The sequence below is a fragment of the Vanderwaltozyma polyspora genome, genomic scaffold (genome assembly GCF_000150035.1).
Source record: "Vanderwaltozyma polyspora DSM 70294 KpolScaffold1003 genomic scaffold, whole genome shotgun sequence".
Taxonomy (NCBI): Eukaryota; Fungi; Ascomycota; class Saccharomycetes; order Saccharomycetales; family Saccharomycetaceae; genus Vanderwaltozyma; species Vanderwaltozyma polyspora.
The window spans coordinates 92,912-113,762 of record NW_001834654.1 but is presented as its reverse complement, the minus strand read 5'-3'; the positions used below and the strand labels follow the sequence as shown (position 1 = coordinate 113,762).

Here is a 20,851-nt window from a genome sequence, read left to right as displayed (position 1 = left end):
CATCAAGCTTGGTTATTGAAATCTTAACAACTGCTTGTAATCCGTTCGAATTACTACTTTTCATTGCAGCGACCTCTCAGGTCCTTGGGGAGTTAAAAAAAAAACACACATTATAATTCTTGGACACCAAGAAAGCTCTTTGTTTCGCCGACTATCACCATCGATAAATATTCAGTAGTGTTGGCTAAGAGTCCAGTCCTTCTTGAAACTTAACGTTAGAAAGAAAGCCTCTTTCGATAACTACGTTACTGTTAGCTAGCATATTGCAAAAGCAAAAGAAAAAAAAAAAATATCAAACGTAACAACGACCGACCGCTTGGTAAGCTTAGCCTACTTGAATATTTGAAATTTAGACAATTAGAGTTGTTAGTTTTATTTCGTAGGAGTTGGGTTGAGGTACGCTATTATTGTTATTATTATCATTGTCTTTACAGGTATTATAATCTGCTATTAGTTCGATGGCTAATATTTTGAAGACTTGGTATTTGAATCAATTGAATCAATTGAACCAAGCCGATATTTTGAGGCCAATTTAAATTTATTTATCGATGATTATCATTGTGTGATTACATCAACGTCTAAACATACATGCCAAACGTCTGGTGCAAAGGTCTTGATTTTTTCAAGATGCTTGCTTTTGTAATTATATTCAGGTTTAATTGTCTTAAGCTCTTGTAAAGCCTCTTTGATAAATGAACCATCTTCAATTGAATTGATATGGATATTTTCATGAATGTGTAATGTACAAACTGGTGTTAGCATTTTATTGTTTTCATCCATTGCGATTAGTTGTAATGCTAATGGCCAACTTGGTTTACTTGTCGGTAATAATCCTAGATTAATATGGCGGATTCTTAAATCTTTCATACCGGTTTCTTTTAACCTGGTATAGCTCATTTCATTACTTTCACAATAGACGTGGGCTTTACCAGTGAATTTGTTTTTTTGTAAACCTTTATTCAATCCTTCTACACTCCATGGATTCAATTCAAAACAAAATATATTGCGTGCTCCTCTTTTAAGATAACTCAATGTAAAGTATCCAATACCTGCATAAAGATCAACTATATCGTTACCTTCAATATCTTGAAATGTATCTAAAATCCTCTTCTTTTCCTTGATATTACCACGACTAAACATAGTAAACATAGGTGCCCAATATTGGTGAACACCATTTTGAATTACATGACACCATAGAGTTTTATCCAATTCCTCTTGTGTGGGTGAATCCCATAAAGAAGAATTTTCAATATCAATAGATGAATCAATAAGTTCATTATATAATGGCAAAATATTAAAAGGTCTTCTTAATATATCACTTTCTATAATTGGCATGTTAATGGCCACATGGCTTAGATTGTGACTAGGAAATACTTTTAAAAGCATTTCTTTAAAAAACTTGTCTTTATCCTTCTTATCTATTCCAGAAAAGAATTCCTTCCATGGACCACTTACAAATGAACGATGTGTTGAATTGTTAAATAGCAACAGAGGTTCATAGATGGTGTACTTTTCTGGCATTGTCCCCATCAATTCTTCAATATTCAACAATTCATATTCCTGTAACGATGCTCTTACGAATTTTGCCAAGCCACTTTCATTACATCCTGCCATAACACCTTCGACAGAATCATACATTCTTAGTCTATCTTGATATTGCTTTAAAAAAGGGTGTCCAATATCGTTCAATGATGTTTTGACAATTGTGAAACCATCTTCTTTAGTTATTGGCTTGACAAACGCATCGATAGCTTCCAATCCGGTTTTCACTCTTTTAATATCCCTAGAGTCATTCAACAAAATTTCAACAGGCATTATAAATCAACAATTACCTTCTAATCCAATCAATTTCAGGTTGCTTGATGCTTATACATCTATATCTTTGATCAGTCTTAACTGGTACTTTTTAGAAGGCATCGATTCGATTCGATTCGATTCGATATTTTTTATAGGCATAAATCAATCAAAATGAAAAAAAGGTCGATGAGAAGAGAATAAGATGTGATATTTTGAAGTTTACCAAAGCAAGAATATAAGGATACAACAGCTATATTTGCTTCCATTTTACGTTTCGAGTAGGCAGGTATTAGAAATCTGTAAAGTCCAATTAGTTTCTAGTTTATTTGGTACGTGCTATAATTGAAACATTTGGCTATTTATTATTCAATAGCCTTCAAGGTTCTATTCAAGAATTGATTAAGATCCGATTCGATAAAATAACAGAATTTAACTTGGCCTTTTAAGCATTTTGGCAGTTAGATGAATTGAAAAGTATAACATTATTACGGGACTATTAGCTTTGATTCAATCCTTTTTTATTACCCAGTAACTTCGCTAAATATCCCATTTAATGTTATCAAACATGATGAGATCAATATTTGTTAAATTTATGAGATGCTCAAGGGAATTCAATCAGGAACACTTAGGTAAATTATCACTATTTTTTATTACCCTTGGGATTAGTTTGCTTGTAATTTTAAATACAGAGGACAGTTCGTTCATATCCTATTCAGAAGATACCTTAGATACAGAAAACGACTCAGTCTTCTTCCGAGGTTGTGTAGATACACAATCTTATATAAACAATCCAAATTATCAGAAAATGAATGCTACATTTGTGATGCTAGCTAGGAATGAGGAGTTGGAAGATGTTATTAAAACTATTAGTAATATCGAGGAACATTTCAATCAATGGTCAGTTATTCCATATGTTTTATTTAAAGGACAAACCTTCCATTGAAGATTTTAAACAGAGGGTACAAGATGCAGTGTCTGACTTCGTACAGTTTGGATTACTTGGTGAATCTGAATGGGAGTTTCCCAACCACATCAGATTTACTGAATTTTTCAAACAAGCAATCCTTAGCCAAAGTGATCGCGGAATATTATATGGTGACTCTGAATCATATCATAAGATGTGTCGGTTTTATTCAGGGTTTTTCTATAAGAATGAATTAGTAAGACAATATGAGTGGTATTGGCGTTTAGAACCTGATGTAACCTTTTATTGCGATCTTACTTATGATCCATTCTATGAGATGTCACAAAAGAATAAAAAATATGGGTTCACTATTTTGATACCTGACTTATTTTATACAATACCAAGCCTATTCAGATATACCAAATCTTTCGTTAGAGAGTCCAATATTCAAGTTGGCAGTTTATGGAAATTGTTTACATTCGATTACAACATTATATCAAGTTCTAATAAAGAGGTGTCAGATTTTGTAAATTCAGGAGAGGACATCGAATTGAAATTAAAAGAAGAACTCGCCATTGAGAAAATGTTTGATAATGAGGATTGGAATGACGAAGATGGTATAGTTAATTTATTGGATCGTGCAATGTCAAAGATTCCTAATTTTGAAGACAAGTATGGCAATGAAGAATATAATTTATGTCATTTTTGGAGTAATTTTGAAATTGCCAATCTTGAAGTATTTGACAATGAAGTATACGATAGGTATTTTGAATATTTAGAAAGCCATAATGGATTTTGGCAAGAAAGATGGGGGGATGCACCTGTTCATTCGTTAGGGTTAGCATTGACTTTAGATATCAAAGATATTCATTATTTCAGAGACATTGGATACCGTCACGCTGCAATACAACATTGTCCAAGAAATTACAAAGATGGACAGCTAAAATATAAGAGTTCTAAAAAAAATCGATTCGAACGTAATTTTATGAAAGATTGGTACGATAAAGGAATCGAGAATGGTAATGGATGTCGATGTCGATGTCCGAACACTGCAGATATTGAAGATTATTCGTACTATTGTATGTACAAGTGGTTTGAATCCGTGTTTGAACTAGGAAATCAAGAAAGGATCAATGGTGACGAACTAATGGACAAGTATAGACAAGAGATGATGATGAACAGTCCCAATTGAAGTATCTGAAATTAAAGACATAATACATTAAAATATGAAAAAGATAAAACTTTATAAAATATAATCTTTATTTATTTTATTTGAATAAAACATAATTTCTTTTTTTAATATATAACCCAAATCCTATAGAAGAAAATGTAAAAAATAATAACCTTTATTTACTTTGTGAATGAGAAAAAAAAACAAACTAGATAACGTGCATGAGTGAGTAGTAATGAATACAAATGGGAATACAGATCAACCACCGAAACCATATAAGGTTCTACCTTGTCTCTTCAAAGCGTAGACGACATCCAAAGAAGTGACGGTCTTTCTCTTAGCGTGTTCAGTGTAAGTGACAGCATCTCTGATGACGGATTCCAAGAAGGATTTCAAAACAGCTCTGACTTCTTCGTAGATCAAACCAGAGATACGCTTGACACCACCTCTTCTTGCCAATCTTCTAATAGCTGGCTTGGTGATACCTTGAATGTTATCTCTTAGAATCTTTCTGTGACGCTTAGCACCACCTTTACCCAAACCTTTACCACCTTTACCTCTACCAGACATATTTGTTGTGTTGTTGATGTGTTATGTTATATAAGTTTCTTCAAACCTGGTTCTTTTTAATATGTAACAACAAAAAATAAGGATAAAATAGAATAGAATTACGACAAAAACAGCAAGCCAGCGATTATCAATAACAACAGAAAGATATCTCTATTTATATATTTTGAAAGATCAAAACCAAAACGAAAACCAAAACAAGACCAAGATTATCCAAGGCTCACCAACGATGTGGTTACCATCCCAATTTCTACAACCAGAGCAGAGAGAACATACATATAAGGGAGGCAGAGAGAGATATACAAACGAAACCAAAGCATTCTGATAATTTCACCATAATAAACATACATACATACATACATAAACATAACCAAAGATTGATTCCAATAACATTTTCAACTACAGCGTATGTGGACGTGTTTAGCACTATCTCTCTTGTCGTTGAGACAGAGTTAACTGGAGCAAATCAATACCAAACAAAGCTGTGTTGTAGGAAGAAGGGGAGGTCCCCCAAGGGCGTAAACATCAGAACGGCCAACTACATAATAAACGCGAAATTACCAGACCACAACAATAGCAATCTAAAAGTGAGAACATTTCAAATATAGTTGCCATCTTGTAAAAATGACCGTTAACTATGGGTAAATGAGATCCCATTTCCCATTTCCCAATATCCCACTTGGAAAACCACACGCGTGTTCCCAAATTTTCACACCTGTGTGCCCTCAAGTGTGAAACCACCGGCACAAGCCAAAGCGTATTTGAAAAAAATGATAAAACACGCGTCGGGTCGACGACAACGCGAACTGCGAGCTGCGAAAAATTAAAAAATAAACTTTTTCGCAGTCCAAGTGCGAAACATTCAGAATGATCCATTGCTGTCAACTGTCACTGTCAACTCAACTTACCTTACCTTAACCTCATTCAGTCTCTAACCTAATATATTCTAATCTATTGTAATCTAATCTATTCTGACATAATAGTGCGTATGATTGACAACTTTCATCTTTTTGATCTAAGCAGTGCACTAACCAAAATAAATAACGTTTCGTTGTTTTAGTATAATGGATTTATACAAATTAGAATGGATTTAGAATATATATAAAGACCCATTTATCTTCCCTCTCTTGATATATATTTCGTTTTACAATCTTTCATCTCTTTATATTTTTGTTTTTTGTATTCTATATAATAATAATACCAAAAAAAATAGTCAACACACATACATAACAATGGCTAGAACTAAGCAAACAGCAAGAAAGTCTACTGGTGGTAAGGCACCAAGAAAGCAATTGGCCTCCAAGGCTGCCAGAAAATCTGCTCCATCTACCGGTGGTGTCAAGAAGCCTCACAGATATAAGCCAGGTACCGTTGCTTTAAGAGAAATTAGAAGATTCCAAAAATCTACTGAATTGTTGATCAGAAAATTACCTTTCCAAAGATTGGTCAGAGAAATTGCTCAAGATTTCAAGACCGACTTGAGATTCCAATCTTCTGCTATCGGTGCTTTGCAAGAATCCGTCGAAGCTTACTTAGTCTCTCTATTCGAAGACACTAACTTGGCTGCTATCCACGCCAAGCGTGTTACTATCCAAAAGAAAGATATCAAGTTGGCTAGAAGATTGAGAGGTGAAAGATCATAAGAAATTTTACGATACAACGTTTAATTTTCTAACTTCAATGTATTTTTTCAAAATCATTTTATTTGTATAATATTTTAATAATGGTGGGATTTCTAAAGAAATAAATTTTATATAGTTTTTTTCTGTTACATAATATATGTACATTTATATTATCGAGAATAAAAAAAAAATGAATAACTAATAATCAAAGTGTAATGTGAGGTTACCATTGTAATGGTAACCATGTATTTTTTTCTGCTACTTTCTTGATATATATATCATCGTAAAGTTCAATAAATTGTTGATCTAAGGCACGAGCCTTTGGAAATGCAAAGCGACGGTATTCATCAAATATCATTGTTAATGACCAATTCTGTAATTTTCTAATACATCCTATCAGACATCCAGTACGATGTTTCCCTCGATTGCAATGTATTAATATTGGATGATTCTCTGGATTTATTACAATTTCTAAAGCTTTTGTTAATAAATCTGATGGGATGTTAACAAACGGCTCCTTATTACCGCTCATTCCAACTTGATACAACCGAATTCCAGATTTCTCCAGAAATTCAAGATTCTCTGGAGGATACTCTTCTGGTATCAACACTAATATAGATTTCAATTTTAATTGATTCTGTAAATATGGGAAGTTCTCAATTCGAGGGAAACTACTGCGATATATTTCACCAACAACATGACTAAAATTCTCAGGTGGAACCATCTCATGTTTATCACCCATCATCTTCGACAGCTCTTCTGTTTTGATTGCTCTTTCTTTATCATCCATTATATCATCAACATCTTCGTCGTAAACCATCTTATCATGAAACTTTCTCAGCACTTTCTTGGCATCAGTAGCATATAAATCATTATCTTCAATAACCCTACATGGATCAACCACATCATTATTATCAGTTTGCTTCATCAAATTCATCGAAGATCCGCTATTCCCAATATTTAATCTATCCCCAATTTCATCACCATCACCATCACCATTACTATTACCAGCATCATTATCATCATTAATGTTAACTATATTGTAATCTCTCTTAATTTTAACCATTTCAACATCCTTAAATTTTCACCCCAAATTTCCTTCTATAAAACCAATACCACACTGTAACCAAGCAAATAAACAATAACCGATCCTAATTGGTACCTAAAGTAAACTAATGTATCAACCTTATGTCTTTAACAGCTGTTCACCTTGAGCACTTTCAAGTTCTTGATATATCAAACTTTTAAATTTTAGGAGCGATATCAAAATTTTTAAATAAAAAAGCTTTAAAGGTTCTCAATTTTAAATGAAAAGAGATGAGATTTTTCAAGATTTGTGAATAGTAGGTTACCAATCCATTAGAAAACATTGGGAATTTAGAATAATATTCAAGGTGAGTGTCTGTGTGTGTGTCAGTGAGATTTTCGTTCGTTATCTAAACTTTGTAGGAAGATGCAGATGGAGACTACTACTGCAACTGTTAATTCTTCTACTATAAATCTAACAAAAACTATAGTCGGTGCTGGTTTATTGGCTATCCCATATGTATTTAGAAATGATGGTGTACTAGTAGGCATTTTAATGACAGTATTGGCAGCAATTGCTTCAGGGTTTGGTCTCTTTGTACTGGCAAAATGTTCAAAAACTATGATTAATCCAAGAAATTCATCATTTTTCACCCTATGTATGATGACTAATCCCTCTTTATGCCCCTGTAGTGATTTAGCCATGTTCGTTCAATGTTTTGGTGTTGGTCTTTCATATCTAGTTCTTATTGGAGATCTATTCCCTGCTGTCTTTGGCGGACCTCGTCATTATTGGATCATCGGATCAGGTATTATAATCATCCCCTTATGTCTATTGAAAAATTTAAATAGTTTGAGATATTCAAGCATATTAGGTTTATTTGCTTTGGCATACTTGACTATCTTGGTGATAGTTATTTATATCAATAACGTGTTTTTGACAGATAATTATCTTGAAACTAGGGGTGACGTTAATTGGTTTTCAGTTTATGATTGGACTGGACTATGTTCAACTTTTAGTATCATTATATTCGCATTTACTGGCGCAATGAATTTGTTCTCAATAATTAATGAACTAGAAAATAATTCTATAAGGAATATTACCAAGGTGATTAATAGATCGATAGGTATTTCCACTTTTCTTTTTCTATTAGTAGGAATTTCAGGTTATTTAACATTTGGTAGTAATACTCTAGGGAATATAATGTTGAATTATGATCCTGATTCAAAATGGTGTTATATTGGTAAATTTTGTTTAGGAAGCATGATTGTATTATCATTCCCATTATTATTCCATCCATTAAGAATCGCAGTTAATAATATGGTTATATTCTATCAAATTAATTATGGTTCAAACAAGGAAAACACTTCGCCAAATATCCGTTCAAATACATCTGATTTGTCTCCAATTAGTTTGACAATTAATGATGATGATATCCGCTCAATGCCTGATGATAATGTTGACGATGTCTTGTTAAGTAATGAAGTAACAGAAATCGAAGAGTTGGATAACGTCTTGTGTGAAACTCCTTTCCCTAACCATAGATTTTATACCATATCATTATTATTACTATTAGTGATGTATTCAGTTTCTTTAACTGTCACTTCTTTTGCATATGTATTAGCTATAGTTGGTGCTACTGGCGGTACTTCCATTTCGTTTATTTTGCCTGGTATATTCGGTTACAAATTAATAGGATCTGATTCATTAGCAATTGGACAAATGATCAGTGATAGTGATAAATTTTACAAGAAATGTTCCCTTTACTTGGCATTATTTGGCTTTTCGGTAATGTTCTTTTCATTGTATCTAATATTTATCGACATTAATTCATCTTAGGTAATGTAAATATATCTAAATACACATATACAAATGCAGAAATGATATCATTAATTTTATGTAGTACTACAATCGGTATCTAACCAATAGAACTATTATGCTGCGGATGACGAAGAAACAGGGGATTGTGCTGTTTGTAATTGACCTGACCTCAAGTATAAAGTATGTAATAAAAATTTAATCCAAGGTTCATGGTATTTATCCCAATAATCATATAAAGTGATTAATTCTTGAACTGTATCCATGACTTCATCTAGATCAACTAGTGATTCGGCCATAAATTTATTGAAGATAATTTGAGTTTTATCATTTGGATCAATTAAATTCGTAGTGTCTAATGAATTTTTTGAAAGTTTACCTCTAATACAAAACGTAATGAATAAGCATGCAATTGCAATAATATGAGGAGGATAAGTCAAATGTACATCACTTATGTAACTGTCATTAATCAATGACCAACATGTTTGTATATCATCAGAAGTAGGAATCAATTGAAATGGAGGAGACTTTAAAGCTTTAATAATTTGCTCCATTGAATCATAAGGATGATGTACAATTAGATAACTTTCCAGTTCTTCAATGAAATAAAATTCAAATTCTGTCACCTTTGTTGGGTCAGGAGGGACAAATTCAGGCCACAAAGATCTTGCTTCACTCACTAATGACCTTATATATAAAGGACATTCTTCAACTTTACAAGCCAAATAAACACATGTTGTGACTAATAAGTATAAATTAACTTCTCTTACTGAAACTTTAATTAAGAACCTAGAAAGATAAACTTGAGCTGTAGCCAACGCACATTGTCGTATATTTAACCTTCTCCCCAATTTCATTATTAAAAAATAGCAATAAATCCTCAAGTTATAATCCTTATCATAATGTAAGTCTCTATGAGTGATGGGGATATTTTTAGTCACAGGATAACCATTAGAGCCTTGCTTTGAATCCATTACAATATTCAAACCTTGTGGAAATAATTGACATTCCATCAACCACAGCTTTTGTCTTTCCTTAGTCAATGATTCCTTAGTGTATTGCCATTGATGCCTCTGAGTGGAAGTCCAATAACTCCCAGACATGTCAAAACACTCGAGATTATAATTCTCTACCAACTAATATAACAACAATAACGATAATAAAATTTCTATATATACATATAACAGCAGTGTTCTCGAACAGTACAAAATATAAGCACTTGTCAAATTTTTAAAGTAAGTTTCTAGTGTACTTGATCTCACAATAGAATTATATATTTTTGATAACTTTTGACTAATATCAACAATTTAAACCTTAATTAGACTCGGTCTAACCTAAAATCAAGAGAGAATGAACTTCAAATCATAGTTACTCTTTATAATTAAACCTTCATAGTATACTGGTAATAATTCAAAAACTGCCTATCTATAACTATTAAGGACCAATAAATTGAAAAATATTCAAATCATGTCCGGCATATCATGGTAATACCGGACACTACTTTTCGAAATAAAAATTTGAGAATTTGCCCTAAATGGAAATCATGTCAATTTTTACATCAACTTTAACCGAATCGAAGAAAAAAATTTTTCTTTTTGATTCGATTTAATAAAATTTTGGAAAAGTATTTAAACTCGTCGAACAATCATTAAATGTTAAATAAAAATTTATCACATTATTTAAGTTTTCCTATTTTTAATTTAACTTATTTTCACTTCCTATTGTAGAGAGGATGATCCATGGCTGAAGAATCGTCACTAGTCGAAGTTTGCAAATGGAGTGGTATTTTATATGCTACTCAATATCTTTATTTAAAAATTAAACTTTGGGTAGAAAGTCTCCCACCTGTTCATATGCGGAAAACGTAATGAGATTTAAAAATTTTAAATTCTTTAAATCAACTCATTAAAAGTGATAGATGAGGAAAGGTCACCTTTTCTTATTTATTCATTTTTTTGGACTATTGATTTGTAACAAATCAATAGTTTTTTCGGTACTGAAATTGGTTTTTCAATTTCAAACGATAGTTATGACGATTGCCTTGTTAATGGGATTTATTTCATTACATGGTAACCCAATGGAGCTTACTTTCTTAGCTCATGGATCCACCCCCATCTATTTTTTTACTTTACACAGTTTGAAGTAGTGCTATGTTTTAGCATGTGCTTTAGTGTTGTCAAAAACACCAGACTGCATATCGTATTATGATTTTTCCTACACAATCATATTCAGTTGGAAGTGATGCCAACTTAGTTAAGTTGAACCATTTCCGATTGGAATTATCGTCTTGATATTTTATACTGGGAGGAAAAGGAAAGAAAGAAGAAGAAAATTGATCTTTTTTAATATGATGAAATACCAATGCAACATAGAGTCAAGCTCTGAGCCATAAAATACTTGGCATGGACGAGACTTGCTATTTTATTAACTGACTAATTAGAATTTTTTTTCATTTCTTCTCAACTTTTCTCTACCTAAATCATCCTTTCTCTCATGCTTGTATATTTAGAGTAAATTAAAATTAAATTAAAATTATCTTGTATATTTATATGCACAATTGTATCAGTTATTTAAATACGGTATATTTAAGTTGAGTATGATTCGATGGAAATTGGGGGTATATTATAAAATTAAAAGAAGTTTCTTATTGTAACCATCGATAAGTGATTTAAAAGTTAAACTATTTCTTGCCTCCTATTAATTCACTACCATATATTATTATAGTCCAAAATATATTACACCAATTCCAAAAACTCCATGCATCAACATTAATACGTTCTTGATCTTCACCAAACCAAGTTGAATCGCATCCCCATAAGCATAAATCTTTTTTCAACTCACCAGAATATTGCAAAATTAAATGTGTATACATAGCAATCAAAATGCAAGGACTATACCAATATAAAGCTTTCATAATGCCTCGTATTTTCCTTGTTTCTGATCTTGTTCTCTTTTGAATAGCAGGAATAATTCTAGTTGCTGAATAGAAAATCATTAACCTAAAACATAAATTTATTATTATTGCTGGCGATACAGAATCGATAGCCATTCTTACCGTCAAATGAAATAATTCACTAATTGAAGTAGGTACGCTGAAGGTCAATGTTTTTAAGGTTTCCCATATAGGATAAAAATTACTCCTGATCATTACTAATGATGGATAATCCATACAGTAATTATGTAAATACCCATAGTATGGAGTTCTTGAAGTGAAAAGAGTCCAAAATTTATGAGCTTGCATATGGAAAGAATCATAAAAATATGAAATGAAACCATCTGCTACATTCAAATTGGCATGATGACTTTGCCATACCTCTTTAATACCTTCCAGAAATTCTTCTGTGGCGGTTGTAGCCAATTCAGGTGCAATTTCATAAATACAACGGACAATGTAAGCAAAGAATAAAGAACTTTCAATGACAGAACCATTATGGCTTACAATACCGTAAATACCCAAACTACCGACTAAAGAAAGCGTAAATCCCAGCAAAGTTGCAGCACCTACTGAAAGATTCCAAATTGGAGTTGCATAAATTCTGTATAAATAGTAAAGAGAGCCAGTTATCAAACCACCAGAAGTTAATAGAGAAGAAATAATCCAAATATTTGAATTTCTTTCGTGTTTCAGCCAAGTATTCATCTCTCCTATAGTCTGGATACCTAAAATAGTAAAAAAACCTTCTAATAGCGTGAAAACAGGAGTTGAGTATGATAGAATTACCTGCCATGGTTTAACTGTATAACTATAATAGTAATAGAAAAGTAACCAGTTTTTAACAGATACAGGGATGTCGCCTCTCAATAAGTCTAAGAAAGTTTCCTTTGGCTGAATACCACTTCGTATTGATTTTATTAAATCTTCGTTAGCAAAACCATTCAAAAATAAATGCAATAGAGATGGAATAATAAAGTTTTGGAAGTAAAAGAAAGATGAAGTTATAATTATCGCAGGTTTACTGCCCCATCGTCTTGCAATGATATTTAATGTCGTTGAAGTAAAATACAAATAAAATAAAGTAACGGTAAAAGTTAAACCACAGTACAATCCTCCAATCTTAAAAGAAATCGGTATGGTTGTCACTATATTCAACAAGTAAAAACAGACAAGCACTACTTGTACACTTCGTATCAGATTTTTCAATACTCTTCTCATAATGTAAGTATATGTTGTATGTATCTGCAATTGAAAAATAAAATAAAAAAAAAATGAAGGTATTAAAAAAAAGAAAACCTAAATAATCAATATGATGGCAATAATTATTAATTTAATAGTATGAATATGAAGTGAGATCAATATTTAAACCAATCGTTAAGAAATAAAAAATAAAAATAAAATAAAATAATCAACTGGGATTAAAGTATAATATATATTAGAAGTTGATAAAACAGTAATCCACAAAGATATAACCAAAAAGACCTGCAAAACCTAACCTTTTCCAGCAGAATACCTATCCCACAGCAATAACCCAACTTTGGAAATATGTTCCAATTATTCCTGAACCTATTAACAAGTCCATTTTTAAACTAATAAACAATCAATCTTTATATATTTGTTATCACCAATTCTTTTGAACCTTCTCTTGGAAGCTCAATTTGAGATATTCTCTTTTGTCATAATGAATAAAAACACTGGGCAATAAGAAAACACCACCTCGTTATTAGTGATTCTTATTATTATTTATAGTATATTTAAATAGATATATTGATAGATATATGACAGACTTGATGATGAAGATGACCATGATACTAGTGGCGATGATACTGGTATGATTATAATTGAAATAGCAACTAGTTATGTATTTGCTATTCTAAAGTCTTCCCAGTTTTTTTTTCATTATTTAGATAATGATGATGAAAATTTACTGTCACCTAGAAAACTGAAATTCATCAATAATAATATCATTGTCATCCATTAGCAGAATACGATCATAGTCATAATCATCAAGCTTTGACTATCATATCTGATTTATCCTATAATATTATCCATTAAAAAAAAATTACGTTATAGAACTATTAATATATATTGAAGTATAGAATAATAAATAAAACTTGATGAAAAATTCTGTAGATGCGATAAATGATGTTGATTATATATTTTTTAAAACAACAATAATTTTGTGGTTTGTGGAAAGCACATCAGCTGTTGAATTGGTTGACAGCCATGATGATACAAGCTAGACTAACGTATGGTGAAGCCCTTTCACCAATACGAGCCAATTTCCAAAATGCACCTAGTACACTTTGATCTTTGTAACGATCCAAAAATGAAGGCCATTGGGAATGGATGTACGTGCTGGAACATATCAGAAGCAATATAACTTGTAACAACGAAGTGAAATTAAACAAAGCAGACATGGTATAGTGATATTGATATTGCTGTTGATATCTTCTTAAAATAACCCTATATTAGCAAAAATATAAAAATTAGAATAATTCACTTAAATTGAATATTACAATTGGAAGTTTCAGAGGCTTATCTAAAAACGTTAATACCACAATAACCACTGATCGATACGCTCTAATAAACTTATAACAACTCAACTTGGATCAAACGTTTATTATCTGTTACTTATTTGTAGTCTGAGCTGTTTCGTTAAAATGTTCTTTGGTGAATTCGATTCGATTCGATTTGAATTGAAATTTAGTGTAAAAATTAACTATGAGCGATCACGTGAGGAGAAGGAGAACGATATAAAAATAGAGTGAAACACGTGATCTGTATCAGGGTAACACTTATGTACTGATTAATTATTTGGTTTTTAAGAATGTCTTACCCAATTCTTGTATAGAGAACTATTGGATACACATCAATGGGGTGGGGGTGGTTATAAGTGTTCCTATTACTTGTCTTCTTCTTCTTCATCTCTCTGAGACTGTCAGTCTCAATCCATCACTGGTTACCCGCTTTTCAGTAAACAATAACAACCACACTTGTTATCACGTGTGGCTCACGTGATATTAATCATTGTAAACGTGACATAGTTAACATTTTAGAAAAACTGAAAAGTTTCAGACGGTCTGGTCTGGTTTGGTTGATTTTTTATATATCTCTATATATAAAAAAAGAGTGAGAGGTTGAAATTAATGCTATATATACTGGCTAGATTCTGTTATTGATGAGTACCTATTTACAACAGGAACCAGTGGACTAGTGGCTACGTAACTACAATGAAGATTCAGAAGAATGCTGTGAATGTGCTGGAACGCACCTCTGCGTATTTGAGAGCTGGGCTATTGACTAAACAACCTGCCTGGTATAACGTTGTTGCTTCAGTTCCACCTCTGAAAAAATTTGAACGAGTCCCTAAATTAACCAATCCTTCTAATGATAGGATCAATGGACAGCTGCATAGTCTGGATTCATCAGCTGGTAATAATGGTATGTTTAAAACTAGGTACACTGCAAAAGACAGATCAAATGCTAGTAAACAACTGTACTCAGCTTCAAAATTGACTTATATAGAAGATCAATTGAGAGAAATCTTTTATAAGCAACATCCTTGGGAACTATCCAGACCAAAGATTTTGATTGAAAATAATGGTGATGAAAAGTATGATTGGTCTCACATGCAGCAGATCGGTAAACCATTGGATGGTGAAAGTGTCGTTCAAAGAACCTTGTATCTAATGAAGAATAAAGAAGCTCCATCTTTGGTTCTGGCTTACGACATGGCTAGATATGAGTTTTATCGTTTGAGAATGCAACAGCACATCGAGGAACAAGTAGCTCAAGAAGAAGCAGAAATGTTCGGTTCAGTATTTGGCCCATCTGCCATTGAATATGGTATTCAAAAGGAACAAAAGGTTATTGACACATGGAAAAGGAAAGCTATTATACAAACTGAAATTATGGCAGCAAGACGTATTAACCCATCGGAATCATGGGCTACAGATGAAAAAGATCCTAAAAAGAACGACGATATTGAGGAAGATGTTGAAGAAATTAAATTATGATTTCTACAAGAAATTATTTAATAGCATCAAAATTTATATTACAACTTTAATAGTATCATTACGAATACGGGAACCCTACTTTAATGACGCATACCTCATTGGCATACACATAGTCTGATCTAAACCATCATTCAATATTCTCCCGATCAAGTGTTTTTTTAAATTCAAAATTCTTATATATATACATACAAATATAGATTTTATCTGTATGTAGACAAATTATCTGTAAATAAAATATTATTTAATTAAATGGAAAGCACAACCTATTATAGTTTTCATTGCAACTTATCTTATCTCAATTGATGACTATGTTATTGTTTCAAACGGTACAATTTCATTATCAAGAGTGCTCTTATTGCCAGAGTAATTTAATTCCACCGGAAATATTTGATTAAGGTGACTAAGAAAATATCCATCAAGAGTAATAGAATATACCCTTTTGCAAGAGTCATTGCTAAAGTATTGAACAAGTATATAAACAAGCAATTAATTTATATTAATTTGATTTATGTTCTGTTTTTAATTTATTACTTCCATTAATTAATTTAAGTTAGTTTTTTTAAACTTGAGGAATAACTAGTTATACAAGATAAGTCATCACATAAGGCTGAGATATAATTGAAGTTTAAATCATCTCATTGGAACTTCATAAAGATCATTAATTATAATTTTACAAATTTATTGCATATTCTATTAAAGTTTTGACAATGTTAAGAAATGGTGTCTATAGAGCATGTGCTCGTCGTACAGTGGTTAATGGTGCAAGATCCAATCTAACTATTGGTTTAATCCCTGGAGATGGTATTGGTAAAGAGGTTATCCCTGCTGGTAAAAAAGTATTAGAGACTATTGGTGATAAGTATAGTATTGATTTTAAGTTCATTGATCTCCATGCTGGTTGGCAAACATTTTTAGATACTGGTAAGGCCTTACCAGATGAAACGGTTTCGATTTTAAAGCAACAATGTCAGGGTGCTTTATTTGGTGCTGTTCAATCCCCAACTACTAAAGTTGAAGGTTATTCTTCACCAATCGTTGCATTGAGAAAACAATTGGGGTTATATGCTAATATTCGTCCTGTTAAATCAGTATCTGGAACCAATGACAGACCAGTAGATATGGTTATTGTGAGGGAAAACACAGAAGATTTGTATATTAAAGAAGAGAGAACCTATATTGATGAAGCTACTGGTACTAAAGTAGCTGAGGCTACTAAAAGAATTTCAGAAGTAGCTACAAGAAAAATTGCAAAGATTGCTTTAGATATTGCTTTGCAACGTTTAAAGAATACAGGCAAAGCTACATTAACGGTAACCCATAAATCAAACGTCTTATCCCAATCAGATGGTCTTTTTAGAGAAGTCTGCAGAGATGTCTATGAAAAGAACAAGGATCTATATGGCAATGTCAGTTATAATGAACAAATTGTAGACTCTATGGTTTATAGGATATTCAGAGAACCTGAGTGCTTTGATGTAGTTGTTGCCCCAAATCTGTATGGTGATATTTTATCAGACGGTGCAGCCGCATTAGTAGGTTCGTTAGGTGTAGTTCCTAGTGCTAATGTTGGTCCAGATATTATTATCGGTGAACCATGCCATGGCTCTGCTCCTGATATTTCTGGCCAAGGTATCTCTAATCCTGTTGCAACAATTAGATCAGCTGCTTTAATGTTACAATTTTTGGGTTACAACGAAGCAGCAAAAGATATCCAAAATGCTGTTGATGAAAATATTAGATCTGGTAAAATCAAGACACCAGATTTGGGTGGTGATTCTTCAACTACTGAAGTTACAGATGATATACTATCAAAACTATGATTTCAATAAAAATGCAATATATTAATTATTGTCTAATATAACTTTTTTATAAAAAATTTAATTATATTAAATAAACGTTGTGATGCCAATTCCAATTACAATTCTATCAGAAACTAATTTCTTTCGAAGCAAACAGCAAAAAATCCAATACCACCATCTTCTTTTGGTAAAACTCTTATGCATCCATCTGCTAATTCTTGACATTTTTCATCTTCATCTCTAAATACTTTACTAAATTCAGCTTGGAATCCTCTTCTTGGCCAAGTTGGAATGACTTCTGATCTAGGAGCGACCTTCCAACCCCATTCTTGGACTTTCTTATCTAACAGCAAATCGATGACAACGCCTTCATTTTCTTCTGCATGGATAGAACATGTACTGTAAACGATCTTTTTGGCTTTTGGGAAAGACATAGCATGTTTAACTACTTGAAATTGGAATGAGGCCAACTTGGATAACCGTGTCTTTAAATCGTCCCTTTTCAAATCAAATTCTTCTTCTTGTTCATCAGGCACCGCATCTTCATCATCCTGGTTACCATTGTCACCACTGGACTCTTGTTTCTTCTTATTAATTGAATCCACATATTTACGTCCAAAAATACCACTACCGGAACAACTTGGGTCTACAATAAAACCTGTTACATTGCGAAACTTTTCTGGAGTAGCAATTTTGGTAAAATCACCTACATTGACTTGAATAGTATTCGAACAACCAGCAACCTTAATCATATGTTGTAAAATTTTAGCTCTTTCAGGATCTTTCTCAAATGCATAAATTTGAGTAGTTTGATCTTTCTTAGGACCACCAAGAATATATGAAGCCGTATGAGTAGTTTTGTTACCAGGAGCTGCACACGCATCGATTACAATATCATTCTTTCCAGGATTTAAAATATGAGCAGGGAAGCATGAAGCTCTATCTTGAATAATAACTTTACCAGTTTTATATAGTTCATGGGATGTAATTTTATCCTTTGTATGAACACCAAATAAATTTGGAATATAATCATCATGATAAATTGTACCTGGAACAATATCAGACCAATGGTTGACTCTAGTAGGAAATTTTTTATTTAATTCATTCATAATGGGTTCTAAACCTTTATCATATTGAGCTCTAATTGGATTAATACGTATCCATCTTACAGGAGTTATATCATCATTAGAGTTTTCATCTTCAATTAATTCAGATAAATCTCTAACCTTTAATTTCAATTTTAATTTGACTAATTCACTATGTAATCTGGTCTTATATTTCAAAATGTAAGTCTTAATAGGATGTTTACCCATTTGAATTCTTTTACTCTTCGATAAAAGTAAATCATGGCACAATAAAAGTAAAGTCAATCTTTCAAATTGTGGTTTACCTTTCTTATTTGGGATATCATCTAATATCCCTGAACGTTTCATAACCTTCTCCAAATAAGGCTTAACTTTCCAACATGAAGAAACAGCAGCGTATACATGTCTTGGATTGGATTTAACTTTATATTTCTTACAGCTTTTCAAAACCAAACCTTGTAATGAACCAGAAATCTTATCCTTAGCATTTTCCTTTTCTAGATACTCGAGTACCCAGGTAGAGTCTCTATAGAAATCCATACTAATAATAACTACAAATCAAAAGTTAACCCACTTGCTTTGACACTACCATCCAAAACAATTTAACTTCAAAATCACAATAACAACAACTTTACTTTGATATGATCTTCTTCTTTTTAAAGATGAAAAGTTTCATTCCTCATCTCTTCTGATCTCATCTCATCGCTTGTATCATGTTAATTTTTACATCAACAGATTAGGAAAAAAGACGAAATCCAATACAATTTCGAATTCGAACTGAAATAAAAAGAGAAATAGAGATCTTAGAAGAAACTTTCACTACTTCTTGATTGAATAAACGGATTTGTTTAACTTGGATTTGTACAAAGATATTTAAATATTGTAATTTAGGTGATTTACAGAATTTGAATAATTTCTACAACTGTGTGAACCGTTTAATATTAAAAATTCATAATATTAAATAGGAATTAAAAAGGGACCATAAATTAGTATAAATCTATATCTATTTTAGTGATCAGATCTAAGTTTATGGATTACTACCATTGATATTATTTTTAGGATGAGTTTTAATGGAGGTGCTCACAGTTTGAAACGTATACTTCATGATACAGTTACTGAAGATGTCAAACCAGAAATGGCGACTGGAGTTAATGGTGGTAAAGAAACTATCATGAATGGTAATTCTAAAAATGATCATTTTAAAAAAATGCCAAAAAGACAAGTCATTGTACCTATTCGTCAGCCAAAATTACATTACACTCCATTAAAAACTGGTTTGTGTTATGATGTAAGAATGAGATATCATGCTAAAATTTTTACTTCAAATTTTGAATATATTGACCCACATCCTGAAGATCCAAGAAGAGTTTATAGAATATATAAAATTTTAGCTGAAAATGGTTTGATTAAAGATGAAAATTTAAGTGGATTGGATGATATTGGTGATATTATGTTGAAGATTCCAGTTAGAACGGCCACTGAAGAAGAAATTTTGGCTGTTCATACAAGAGAACATTTAGATTTTATTGAAAATATTGAATCCCAATCTCGTGAAGAATTGATTAAACTTACAGAGAAAGCTGATTCAGTTTATTACAACAATGATTCATATTATAGTGCAAAGCTATCCTGTGGTGGAGTTATAGAGGCTTGTAGAGCTGTTGTAGAGGGAAGAGTTAAAAATTCATTAGCAATTGTAAGACCACCAGGCCATCATGCTGAACCACAAGCAGCTGGTGGATTTTGTTTATTTAGCAATGTAAGTGTAGCAGCAAGAAGCATATTAAGAACATATCCTGAAAGTGTAAGAAAAATTTTAATTTTAGATTGGGATATTCATCATGGTAACGGTACTCAAAAGGCCTTTTATGAAGATGAAAACGTCTTATATATCTCTTTGCATAGATATGAATCTACCGCTTTTTACCCAGGTACAATCCATGGTCGCTATGATCAAGTTGGTGAAGGTAAAGGTGAAGGTTTCAATTGTAATATTACTTGGCCAGTTGGCGGGGTCGGTGATGCTGAATATATGTGGGCATTTGAACATGTAGTGATGCCCCTAGGTCGTGAATTCAGACCAGATTTAGTCATTGTATCATCAGGT

The 20,851-nt window shown here is 32.1% G+C and overlaps 12 protein-coding genes and 1 further gene across 12 annotated transcripts in view, besides 2 other annotated features; 6 read left to right on the top strand and 7 right to left on the bottom strand.

Annotated features, from left to right (window-relative positions):
* Positions 1 to 555: 555 nt before the first annotated feature.
* TRM12 (tRNA(Phe) (4-demethylwyosine(37)-C(7)) aminocarboxypropyltransferase) lies at positions 556 to 1,815 on the bottom strand (the record flags this gene model as incomplete). Its single annotated transcript, XM_001644551.1, has 1 exon — positions 556 to 1,815. The coding sequence occupies one exon, from the start codon at positions 1,813 to 1,815 to the stop codon at positions 556 to 558; it is 1,260 nt and encodes a 419-aa protein (XP_001644601.1).
* A 535-nt stretch (positions 1,816 to 2,350) lies between these two features.
* Positions 2,351 to 2,737: a sequence feature (similar to hypothetical protein; correction of possible frameshift sequencing error~similar to Saccharomyces cerevisiae KTR7 (YIL085C) and KTR5 (YNL029C)).
* Positions 2,351 to 3,893, top strand: Kpol_1003p48 (the record flags this gene model as incomplete).
* Positions 2,739 to 3,893: a sequence feature (similar to hypothetical protein; correction of possible frameshift sequencing error~similar to Saccharomyces cerevisiae KTR7 (YIL085C) and KTR5 (YNL029C)).
* Positions 3,894 to 4,130: 237 nt separating this feature from the next.
* HHF2 (histone H4) lies at positions 4,131 to 4,442 on the bottom strand (the record flags this gene model as incomplete). Its single annotated transcript, XM_001644550.1, has 1 exon — positions 4,131 to 4,442. The coding sequence occupies one exon, from the start codon at positions 4,440 to 4,442 to the stop codon at positions 4,131 to 4,133; it is 312 nt and encodes a 103-aa protein (XP_001644600.1).
* Positions 4,443 to 5,671: 1,229 nt separating this feature from the next.
* Positions 5,672 to 6,082, top strand: HHT2 (histone H3; the record flags this gene model as incomplete). The annotated part of the gene is made up of 1 exon (XM_001644549.1): positions 5,672 to 6,082. One exon carries the CDS (start codon positions 5,672 to 5,674, stop codon positions 6,080 to 6,082), a length of 411 nt encoding a protein of 136 aa, XP_001644599.1.
* Positions 6,083 to 6,284: 202 nt separating this feature from the next.
* Positions 6,285 to 7,127, bottom strand: SIW14 (putative tyrosine protein phosphatase SIW14; the record flags this gene model as incomplete). The annotated part of the gene is made up of 1 exon (XM_001644548.1): positions 6,285 to 7,127. The coding sequence occupies one exon, from the start codon at positions 7,125 to 7,127 to the stop codon at positions 6,285 to 6,287; it is 843 nt and encodes a 280-aa protein (XP_001644598.1).
* Positions 7,128 to 7,514: 387 nt separating this feature from the next.
* Positions 7,515 to 8,927, top strand: AVT7 (Avt7p; the record flags this gene model as incomplete). Its single annotated transcript, XM_001644547.1, has 1 exon — positions 7,515 to 8,927. The coding sequence occupies one exon, from the start codon at positions 7,515 to 7,517 to the stop codon at positions 8,925 to 8,927; it is 1,413 nt and encodes a 470-aa protein (XP_001644597.1).
* A 95-nt stretch (positions 8,928 to 9,022) lies between these two features.
* Positions 9,023 to 10,009, bottom strand: SSN8 (cyclin-dependent protein serine/threonine kinase regulator SSN8; the record flags this gene model as incomplete). The annotated part of the gene is made up of 1 exon (XM_001644546.1): positions 9,023 to 10,009. One exon carries the CDS (start codon positions 10,007 to 10,009, stop codon positions 9,023 to 9,025), a length of 987 nt encoding a protein of 328 aa, XP_001644596.1.
* Positions 10,010 to 11,586: 1,577 nt separating this feature from the next.
* ICE2 (Ice2p) lies at positions 11,587 to 13,059 on the bottom strand (the record flags this gene model as incomplete). Its single annotated transcript, XM_001644545.1, has 1 exon — positions 11,587 to 13,059. The coding sequence occupies one exon, from the start codon at positions 13,057 to 13,059 to the stop codon at positions 11,587 to 11,589; it is 1,473 nt and encodes a 490-aa protein (XP_001644595.1).
* A 983-nt stretch (positions 13,060 to 14,042) lies between these two features.
* KSH1 (Ksh1p) lies at positions 14,043 to 14,261 on the bottom strand (the record flags this gene model as incomplete). Its single annotated transcript, XM_001644544.1, has 1 exon — positions 14,043 to 14,261. One exon carries the CDS (start codon positions 14,259 to 14,261, stop codon positions 14,043 to 14,045), a length of 219 nt encoding a protein of 72 aa, XP_001644594.1.
* An 813-nt stretch (positions 14,262 to 15,074) lies between these two features.
* RSM25 (mitochondrial 37S ribosomal protein mS23) lies at positions 15,075 to 15,860 on the top strand (the record flags this gene model as incomplete). Its single annotated transcript, XM_001644543.1, has 1 exon — positions 15,075 to 15,860. The coding sequence occupies one exon, from the start codon at positions 15,075 to 15,077 to the stop codon at positions 15,858 to 15,860; it is 786 nt and encodes a 261-aa protein (XP_001644593.1).
* A 707-nt stretch (positions 15,861 to 16,567) lies between these two features.
* LYS12 (homoisocitrate dehydrogenase) lies at positions 16,568 to 17,680 on the top strand (the record flags this gene model as incomplete). Its single annotated transcript, XM_001644542.1, has 1 exon — positions 16,568 to 17,680. The coding sequence occupies one exon, from the start codon at positions 16,568 to 16,570 to the stop codon at positions 17,678 to 17,680; it is 1,113 nt and encodes a 370-aa protein (XP_001644592.1).
* Positions 17,681 to 17,793: 113 nt separating this feature from the next.
* Positions 17,794 to 19,284, bottom strand: RCM1 (rRNA (cytosine-C5-)-methyltransferase RCM1; the record flags this gene model as incomplete). The annotated part of the gene is made up of 1 exon (XM_001644541.1): positions 17,794 to 19,284. One exon carries the CDS (start codon positions 19,282 to 19,284, stop codon positions 17,794 to 17,796), a length of 1,491 nt encoding a protein of 496 aa, XP_001644591.1.
* A 520-nt stretch (positions 19,285 to 19,804) lies between these two features.
* Positions 19,805 to 20,851, top strand: part of HDA1 — a gene marked incomplete at both ends in the record, with an annotated part of 2,338 nt that continues 1,291 nt past the window's right edge. The window contains one exon of the mRNA XM_001644540.1: positions 19,805 to 20,851. Within this exon, the coding sequence (XP_001644590.1) occupies positions 19,805 to 20,851 (1,047 nt within the window).